A 10,695-nucleotide genomic window follows, 5' to 3' on the forward strand; every position below is an offset into this window, starting at 1 on the left:
TTGTTCATACAAGTCATCAGATGCTTATATTCACACAGTTACAATTCCAGACAAAACAGTATCGAGAATTTTGCAGAAACAGGAAGGATACACTCTGAAAGAGAAAATAGATTTAAAAGAAAATAGAAACAAGTACTTGCAGTACAAGCTTAAAGTTAAAAATTCCATCAGCTAAAAGGAATTCAAACTGAAAGTGCATTTTAAACACAGTCTTAAGACCACATCAATTTTACTACAGACTGTCAAATAGCTATTCCAGTTGAAATAGTTAACAACTGTTCTGTAAAGAGTAAGGAAAGATGTACATATGCTTACGGGATTTTGAAAATTATTGCACTTTTCTTTTTGTCTTTTGGAACACAGTTGGACTTGCATGATTTTTTATTTGATTTTTAAACACTCAAAAACACATCCCAGAATGCTTTATATCAAATCTTCAACATGTTTTGCATTAGAAAATTACGTATATGTAGACAAACAGATCACTGTTTGAAAAACATGAATGGCCTGGTCTATTTCATATTGAATGTAACTTAATTCTGACTTAATTCTGGTAATCCCAAAGGGGAAAAACAACAACAAAAAGAAACACCAACAAGAATCCATAAACACACAAACAACAACAACAACAAAAACTCTAGAATTACAAACATTAACAATTATTCTTTACCATATAGGTAAAAGTGAGGTTTTTACCTAAGTTTCTGAATTATTAGAACAGTAATTTATTTTTCAAATGAACATAAGAAGAGTTACTACAAGATATACAAATTAGTTTTTCCTATTCTTTCATTGTTCTTAATTTTAATATTTCTACTCTATTAATGTTTGCATGGAACAGAGGATTCCTCGATTTCTGCAGTGTTAAGAGTTTAAGTAGCAGTAATACTATGAGAACAAGCAAAAATTCTACTCCCTGTTTTGATAGAATAATAATCCGAGGAAATATATCTGAAATTCTAAGTCACCTCCCACATGTCCTTAACTTCCTAAATTCATGCAAACACACCTGTCACATTCTAGAGCTATCTGACAATGGATAGAGGAGAATGCTTATTATTGAGCTATTTTGGAGACATAAACATTTAAAAAAATAAAGAAAGGAAAAGAAAAGAAATGTGCTTTTCCTGTAGGAAAGGATCAAGTAAAAAAAAAAAAGCAGGAGGATAAAGGAGAAAACTACAGTATCAGAGAATGAAAACAAATGATTTGTGATCAAGCAAAATAGTTAGTTGATTAAGATTTTTCTGTGTCAGATACGATTACTACTCAAATCCGACATCAAGAGCTCACACATGGCCCTTATAAGCAGAATTAAAACTATAATCCCATTTCTGCCACATTTATTATATCACGAGGGAGTAGTTCTATTTAGGTAACGTGATCCTGTAACAAGATACTGAAAAAGTCTGCATGAATGTTGCCATTTTCCATGTCTGTTTATATTTAAAACATTTTCTTATTGTTCTATTCATATAAATAATGAAGCTCAAAAAACATTCCATCTTCTTCAGCTGACACATTTTCTCCAGAAATTTTCTCCTTTTGTAACACTTCGCAAAGGAAACCAAATATTACTTATCCATAGAACTTCGTAAGCTACACTTTGAGTAACATGTTCTTAAAAGTATACTGTAAATCAAACTCAGAGAGCTATTACAGTATTCACATTGTGCACCCAGAATCCCAGAATGGCCAGGGTTGGAAGGGAGCTCAAGGATCATGAAGCTCCAACCCCCCTGCCACATGCAGGGCCACCAACCTCCACATTTAATACTAGACCAGGCTGCCCAGGGCCCCAGCCAACCTGGCCTTGAACACCTCCAGAGATGGGGCATCCACAGCCTTTCTGTGCAGCCTGTTCCAGCACCTCACCACTCTCTCTGTGAAGAATTTCCCCCGACATCAGCATATTTGACTCTATTTCAAACCAGGTAGGTGACTGTGCCAATTGCTTTGAAATAGAAAGGTCTGTAGCATGACAGTCACGAGGACACAAAGAAAACCCTATTTTTGTAGCCACAGTGCAGGAGGATATGACAAAAAAAAAAAAAAAAAAAAAGGAGAAACAACAAGTTCATTTTTGCTTGCAAGCACCATCACTGCAGTCAGACCAAGCAAACTGAGTACTTCTGTCCACGCAAAGTAAATATGGAGTCTGATCACATAGCGAACCTCTTTCCATAAGCATTCACAAACTGCAAGAATATCTACAGAGCTTAATAAAGGCTCTCTAACTGTTGACTTGCCTGCCAAATACAAATAGGAAAAAGTTGTTCAATGTTTAGAGTCGATAGCCAGCATTTACATACAATCCATTAGAGACACAACACAATGCTCTCTCCTTCCTAGCCTTGGACTATTACTGCAAATGAAACATGCAGCTTCTTTGTTTACAGCATATAAATATTCCAAAGCGTTAAACTCTGAAACTGCACAAGCCAGGTGTAAGTTGGTGCCCATATCCACTCTCCCCACATCTTTCTGAGCAGCTTACACCACTTGGTATAAGCCCATCTATGGAACATTCCTCACCAAGATAAACTGCGTTTTGCTGGCAACAGTTCCTTTCAAGGTACAAATGGCCCACCGTGTGTCATCACAGAAGTGGGTGGCAGCACAGAGCTTCACCAGCTGCATATATGTTCTGAAATAAGACTGTCCCAGGTGAGCTTGCAGATGAGAGAGGGCTCCCCACCAGCAGATCAGGCACACAGGTCTGACAGAGCAGCTGGCCCTGCAAGAAGTAGCTGGCCATCCCAGAAAGACTACATCTCTGGTGTCACTCAACAACAGCACATACACCTCCCTGTAGTACAGGGATGTGGACTTTTTGAAGAAGCCACTGGTAAAGCAACCCAAGCAGTTAGCATTTCATAGGAAATTAATGAGGTTAAATATGCTGAGGACAGAGAATACAGTGTCTGAATCTGAAGATTGGCTGCCAGAAGAGATGAACAGTGACAGATCAGAAGCTGAGAGCTGTTTCTGTTTTCTTCCCCTACCCCATTCCCTCAGAAGGGAAAATACTATCTGTGCTCTATTTTAATTAGAAAGTAAATCCCCTTATGCATTGTTGCTGATATTTTGAAGCTGGCATTTTTGACATGTGACATCATCATAAAGGTAGTTACATATGTCCAAAGGAATCAGATTTCTCCAGTTCCCAAAGGCAGTTTAAATTGTTCCTAAGCTCCAGCTCTTGACCTATCTTTCTCCAAAAATCTCACTACCCATTCTACAACTTCCAGACAAATTCCCCTATTATCTAGAGCTCAAATGCAGATGTAATCCATTCACAAAGGAAAAAAGGAAACCTGATTAATGCTCCTCTAACCAGTGTTTCTGAGAAACACAATTAAGATTCTGACCCAAAAATCTGTACAGAACTCCCGCTGAAGGACACAAGGAGCCCATCATCTTTATACACCTACGACTAGATCCATATACCCACAACGTCCTCACATCTTTAGCACACCTTGCCATAAATACTTCTTTCTGTCCTAATTTTTCTGTTAAAAAAAAAAAAAAAAGAATAAAGTTAAAGCAGTCTGATGAGAGCAAGCTATCAGAGAGATACAATTGCAAAAACTATTAAAGCAATGCTGGATATTTTGTAACACCTTAGATCACAATAATTTCAGAATGTACTATGGAGAGATGAAAGAGGAAAATGCATTGGAAATCACAGCAGACAAAGTCACACTGATTTCTAAGGAATCACACAATGGAAAACGTGACCAGAAAATGGTCAATTCAAGCTTGGATGGAGAAGTGCCTCATGATGAATACAAAATACATACATACGTATATATATATTTCCAAGTCTTATTGTCAAAATTTAAGAATTGTATTAGTCCTAGGATTGGAGACCTCATGCTTCATCTCCAGCCTGACTGCTTAAGAAGTAAAAAAGCCTTGTTCCATTTTTTTTTACTTTTGGGAGAAAAACACATCCAGTCAGCTTAGCAAGTCCTGAACATTAAGCTCTTCTAAACTACATGCAAATGAGTCTACCTAAAAAGATACAAAAAAGTAAAGACGTTCTGCTTATCAAAAGGAAGTTATTCACAACAACAGATTCAAGCTCTCTTCTGAACACATAAAGGGGCTTTAAAATGCCCCAAACCAAACAGACATCTTCAGTTCTTCACTAGCTGATTAGTTAATCAGCACAAAGGTCTGTAACATCCACTATAGTCTGCACAAACATCTTTGATAAGATCTCTATTCAAACAAGAGCTTCATGCACTTTCTGCACAATCGGGGTTTAAAAAAACAAAAAAACAAACAGCAATTGCATGACGACTAGAGATATTTCTGGGACAAGAGCAAGCCAAGAATACTTGGGAAGGTAGAACCTCTTTAACACTTTTTAATAAGTTGAAACCTGTCTCACACTTATCTGTAGTTCCCTGACAGATGCGATGCAACTGCTATTGCTTCTTTGCAACCGCCAGTTACCTAACAAGAGCTTGACTGGTTTCACAGCTGCCGTGTAGAACTCACAAGGTGACCAGAGGCCAGGTCTTACTCACTTGTCTGTCCATATCCTATGGGACCAGCTTCATGAAACACTGCTAATGTTCAGAGTTGCCCAGATCAAACCAAAGACCAAGAGAGGAGCACAAATGCTGGGCTGGTGAGACTCTGGGCAGGTTCCACAAAAGCAATCCCTTTCTTCTATCAGTCAGAGTAAGGCATGAGAGAAAAACAAATCAAAAAAACACACGCACACAAACCTCCACAGCCAGCTGTTGTGACATCAGCTCCTTTCTTACAAATCTAAATAGCTGTCTTTGAAAAGTCAGTATGGTCTGTTTATCACAGTTGTCAGATTACTGGACAGAAAGGTGCCTTGGGGTACACTTCCAGTTCTGGATCATAACGGTCTGGTACTTCTCCAAATCCTTACTAGTTTATAAGGCACCATACTTCCAGATTACCAGTTTTGTTCTTCCAGATTGGTAAAACCGTTTTCTTGCATATTTGTGTCATGCTTTTGTTTGTTTTTGTTGCTCTTAAGTGAGAACAGGGAGGCAAGCTCTCTAAACAGAGGATGCTGCAGCTCACAAATGTATTATTTTCCAGGTTTCAATCTCCAGTGCTGTTGACTTAGCAGCCTTCATAGCACCAAATTCACAAACCAAGTAGTGAACGTCATAACTTCAGCTCTACTTTCATGTATAAACTTATTCATACTCATGCTGGCACTGCCTCTGCCTCATTAAAGAACAGCTGACACTTCATATGAACTCAGCACATCTTATTCAAGCCAATTCTGCCTGCATATATGTTGTTTATTAAGAAGGACATATCCATTAAAATTTTATTTTGTTTCTTCAGAGTTCAGCTGTTCCTGCTGTTTATAGTATTCTTAAGTAACAATTAAGGAAGTTACTACCATGTCACAAATAGACGACTATGAACTCAGGTGGAAGATCCAACAGCAGGAATGCATGAATACAGAAGAAAGAGAAATATTGCTTGGGTACAAATGTCTTTGGCAATAGATAAAGATGAAAGATGTGAAGAAATGACAGTCTAAATAGTTTACAACATTTCTTCGAAGTTTATTATTAAGCTGGGTATGCTAAAAAGTACAGTAGCACATGTCACTATTTTGAAATTAATTTGAAGAAGTGACTGTCATGGTACTGATATCATGCAACGGTATGCACTCCAATGGTGCTGCCATTTGAATTAAATTGCAATTGAGAACCAAACGAATGGTTTATTAAGAACAGGTATGGTCGTTACATAATAAAACTAACTAATCAGGAAACAATTCCTCTCCATGCCCTGGATCCAACCTTACTTTTGAAAATTGAAGTTTCCCTGCTCCAATTGGAAGCGAACTGTTACACAGTCCATTTAAATAAGTATACTTGTAGCCTTACAAACAGGATACAATATGGCAAACAGATGCATAGGGAGAAAAAAAAAGAAAAAAAAAAAAAAAAAGAAGGGAAGGGAGTAAGGAAGAGTGGAAAATTTTTGTTTTGTGGAGTACCGAGCAACTGGCTACACAGCAGTTCCTTCAGCCTGAAACACCTTTATTGATCTTTCATGCAAAGCCATAAACGTCGTGAACAGAGCGATTTTCTATATCGAAACGTGGCTGATGAACCATTAGTTATTAACCTCCTCCATCCCCTAGCGCAGAAAAAGATGAGAAAACAGCAAGATGACGGATGCAAACATCGCAGGTGATTTCTTCCCAAGAAGAGCAAACAGAGAGAAACTGAGGCAGGAGTTCAGTTTCACAACACCCAGAGAAACCCGGTTTGCACTCAGAGACAGAAATCCTCCAGAAGCAGGAATCGCAGAGCGGGGCAGCGGAACCCAGGTGTCCTGGGGGACCGGCAACAGCCCCTCGTCGGGCACCGGGGGCCGCCCGGCAGCGGGGAACCTACTCGTAGCGATACCCCCGGGGCAAAGGAGAAAAGAAAAAAAGAAGGGAGAACGAACAGCTTCGGTGCGGACGCGGAGAGCGGCGGGGCGAGCCGAGACACTCGCGCCCGAGCCGCGCTGCCGCCGGCAGGGCCGGGGCTGCGGAGGGAGCTGGGGGCCGTTCGGTGCCTTTTCGCTCTCTTTTTATTAAAAAGCCAAACTTGAAGGCGGCAACAATGGGCCGGCCCCGCCGGCAAGCAGGCCGCTCCCCTCCCGCCCGGGCAAACATGGCCCCTCGCAACACGGCCGTCAACTTTTCCCCACCGCCGCCGCCTCCTCCTCCTCGTCCTCCTCCTCCTCCTCCCGCCCCCCGCTCACCTCGCATCAGGGAACAAAAACTGCAGGCGAGCAGGCTCCGCAGGACGGCCCCCATCTTCCCTCGCTCCGCGCTCTCACCGGCGGGGCGGCGGCGAGGAGCAGTCCCTCCGCTGCCACTTCATGCTGCCCGGCGGGCGGGGAGGCGGGGAGGAGGGCCGGGCAGCGGCGAAGGGCGGCCGCCGAGCCCCCCTAGCAGGCCGCTGGCCCCGCCGCGCCGCCGCGGCACCGAGCGCTCCCCCGCATGCCGGCCTCCGCGCCGCCGCCGCGGCCGCTCGCCATCCGCTCGCTCGCTCGCTCGCCCGGCCTCCGCCTCCGCCGGCCGCGCACAGGCGCAGGGATACGGCCCTCCTCCTCCTTCTCCTCCTCCTTCTCCCCCGGCCCGGCCTGGCCCCCGCCCCGCGCCGCGCCCGCCCGGCTCCGCGCTCCCGCCGCACCGCCCGCCTCCTCAGGCGGGGAGCGAGCGGGCGGGCAGAGGGCGGCGCGCACGCAAACGGCGGCGGGCGAGCGCCTGGCGGCGCGGCGGGCGGCTCCGCCTCGGGCGGGGCGCTGGGCGCGGGGCGAGGGCCGGCGCGCGCGGCCCGCGGACGCCCGTGGGGAGGGCGAGGGGTCGGACGGGGGAAGCCGGCCGCCGCCGTCGCATTCCAGCGGGACTATTTCCCGCGTCGTTTCGCACGCGCGCCTCCGCCGCCTTTTTGGGTGCGATGCGGTTGTCGGAGCAACACCGGCCCGGGAGGGACGGGACTACTTTCAGTCACAGAACGGCGGCGGCGGCCGCACAAAGGCGGCCGATCCCCTCCGCCCGCTCCCTTCCGCCCTCTCTCAGGTGAGGGCTGCGCGGCCGGGCTCCTCTTCCGTCCCTCTCGGCCGCTGCCCGGCGGCGGTTCCCGAGTGAAGGGCGGGCTGCGGGGCCTCGGCCTTTTCCTGGGAGTCTCCGCGGGGCCGCAGAGCTCCTTCAGCGTTTCCCCGAGGAACGGCGCGTCTCAGGGGCATCCCTCCTCTCCTCGCGGAACAGCTGGTCCGTGGGATGAGGCTTCGAGGAGGCAGAACGACTTAAAGCAAAATTTGAGATCCTCGCGTTCAGAAGTCTGTATTATTTTCAGGGTTATTAGAAGCTTATGGAAACGTTTAACTTTTAATTTCGTATCTGTTGAACATATATTTTCATAGCTTTTCTTGTGATTACAGTAGGAGATAACATCTGGGCCAGATTAAAGGCCCAGGCATCGCAGGCCGGCTCTGACATCAGACTCCGGCAGTCATGTGATGATATCAGACTTTCAGATTCTACTGGGGAAAAACCGCAAGTCAAAACTTTTTAGAGAAAGAAGTAAACGTCCAACTTTAAAAGTTCTTCAAGAAAGGGGGGAAGAGTCTTGAAAATGCAAACAACTCAACAGCAGTAGCTGCCTGAGGGCAGGTCTGCATTCAAGAATGTCTTTGACTCCACCAGGTGAAATAACCTCCTGTGTTGCTGCCCTGTCAGCCAGGACGATAGCAAACTCAATGGTGCTGGAGGGGAAAGGCTTCTCATGAAAAAATGTAGCAGAGTGGATAAACCTCAGCATACCCTTGCTGTCACAACTGGATTTTGTGGGAACAGACAGAAGCAGCACAGCATTCTATTTATTTTCACTGAGCTATTGGAATCAAAGAAAACAGTTACTCACAATGCTGCATGATCAGCGATTAACCTCTTATGAAGTATTGCAAGTCCATAATGAATTCTTCATATCTTAATAACACAGTGCACAGCTGAGAGAAAATTCAGGCCTGAACCCTCGAATGACACACTTCTCTATGTGCTGTTCTCTCTTGTATCTTGTATTCTTTTTTCTTTTGCTGGAAACACAATGGTGTCTTGGTTATCTTCTTGGGAGCCGGATCCCCGCCTCACACCTTTCCTGCCTCACACCATCCCCACCTCACACCTTCCCCACCATCCCATCCGACTGGCTTTATTTTTAGCTTACAAACATTATGTGCTGTCACCCATCATGAATTTGACCATTTTTCTATATTTCAAGACCTTTCCTTTCCTGGTAGGATTTCCTCTAATCATTGGGTGATTAGTGGCTTTCCTTATGTATCCCCTTTTCTCCATATGCTTCATAGAGACAGTCCCCTCTCTACTCAAGCCTTTTTAAAAACAATTTTCCGTTCATTGCTTAGGACTCAAGACCAAACCCATGTTGTATCTGTTTCTCAGCTTTACTTCTAATTCATACACACAAGGGGAACTCAGCTGTAGAAGTTTTTACAAAGTAAACCAGATTACCTCACACATAAAAGATTCTGACAGCCAGAGCTTCTCTGAAATACTTACATTCCTTTATTTGATCTTAAAGTTAAGATGAAGGAACTAGGAGTGCAGAGGGAATGTTTTTCTATCGCAGTAGGAAGCTCCTCTTGTTGGTTACAATTACTTTTATTGATCTTATGATTATTCATTTTTACCAGTATTCATTATTGTGAGTATTCATTTGCTCACTGAAATCCAGTCAGAGACTATGACTGTCAAGAAATCTGCACAGTCGTACTCTTACCTCTGGACTCAGATGGTGATTCAATGATACAAGATCTTTCACAAGAATTTCATTATACTCAGGTTAGTTCCGTGGTTTGGTTCACAATACAGCTTCACAAGCATTTTTGTCAGCACAGAGGACAGCCAGGAGAGGACAGCAGCTGGAGCTTCTAAAACCAGTAGTAACTTTTCAAGTCTCTGTATCTTTGAACAGTGCCCTGGGTTGCAGTGAAGTCAGTGGGATCCTTTGTAGATTGAGGACTGAAGTCCCTAATGAACAAAAGCTGTTAGCAGAAGATAGCTGCACAGCAAATGAATTTGTGGCTGCCCACATCACAGAAACCACTATCATAATTAGCTCCCTTGCTGAATGTCTCAACAAGAGTTAATAGGCATGGCATGGTGAAATCCTGGTCCCTCTGAAGTCAATGGCAAAACTCTCACCAACTTCAAAAGGTTCAAGTTTCATACTGAAACTCTAGCTCAAGTCCTCTCTTGCATCCATAAGGAAAGACTGCAGTAAAGTAGCATAGGAGATGGGATGTGAAGTAGTGATGACTTCATCAGTGATGTCTGTTACAACAATTTCACAGGTAAAATAAGACACCTTGACTCCACAGATGATCACCTTGCTACTAAGGGTACTAAGGGTACTAAGAAATATGACAGGTACACCTTACAAGATTTATCCTGTTCTAAGAGCAGAATGGAAAACCACAGTGTTCCTTCTTTAAAGAATAGAATACTAGATCATCTATCCCTTCATATTTTTCCTTCACTTTTACTATTAAAAGTAAAGCCATATTAACTGCATCTTTTCAACAAGACTTAGGCAACTTATGAGCAGATTTCCTTGGACTGATAGCCATTTCTCTATTCCAGAAATTTTCTCCACGGTGGGAGAACTCACTTACCTTCACTTACTGTCTGTAGGGTTCCCCACAGTCTGTCAAACTATCTCAATAGCTAGCATTCCCACTATTTTCCCCTCCCCCGTCCCTCCGCCCTTCCCTTTTTTTTTTTTAATCATATATGGAGTTGCCTTTTCTCCTTGCTCTTTAGTGCTACCTTATTTTTTTCTCCATTAAATGTAATACCCATTTTTTTTTAAACCATCTCCTCCTTCAGAAGATGCTGCCTCGTGTCCAGAATGAGAACTGCATTTCTTTGTAGCTGAAAAAATCCCTACAACAAAAACTTCACAGAGAAGGTCCTTGAGTTCAGCAGAGCATAGGGGTAAGCTAGTCCAACAGGATTCCAGCGATAACCTGAAGGGGAAATATAAAATAAATGACCCTGTAGGCTTGGGCTTTTTCTTTATACCTTTCGAGGAGTGTTTGGACTCCTGCTGATGGTGTATCCAGGATCAGGCTGTTTATCTACTGCTTCTTTTCTCCTCT

General features: G+C 43.9%; 1 protein-coding gene across 2 annotated transcripts in view; it reads right to left on the reverse strand.

The window, feature by feature from the left end:
• Positions 1-7,176, reverse strand: part of LRP6 (LDL receptor related protein 6) — a 132,461-nt gene extending 125,285 nt beyond the window's left edge. The window contains exon 1 of one of the 2 annotated variants that reach the window (XM_090147700.1): positions 6,772-7,176. In XM_090147700.1, the coding sequence (XP_090003826.1) occupies positions 6,772-6,826 (55 nt within the window). In that variant the 5' untranslated portion in view covers positions 6,827-7,176. The remainder of the gene's footprint in view (positions 1-6,771) is intronic. The other variant, XM_031603192.2, reaches the window with a different exon arrangement.
• Positions 7,177-10,695: the final 3,519 nt, after the last annotated feature.

Source organism: Phasianus colchicus, chromosome 1 (genome assembly GCF_987193195.1).
Source record: "Phasianus colchicus chromosome 1, bPhaCol1.hap1.1, whole genome shotgun sequence".
NCBI lineage: Eukaryota > Metazoa > Chordata > Aves > Galliformes > Phasianidae > Phasianus > Phasianus colchicus.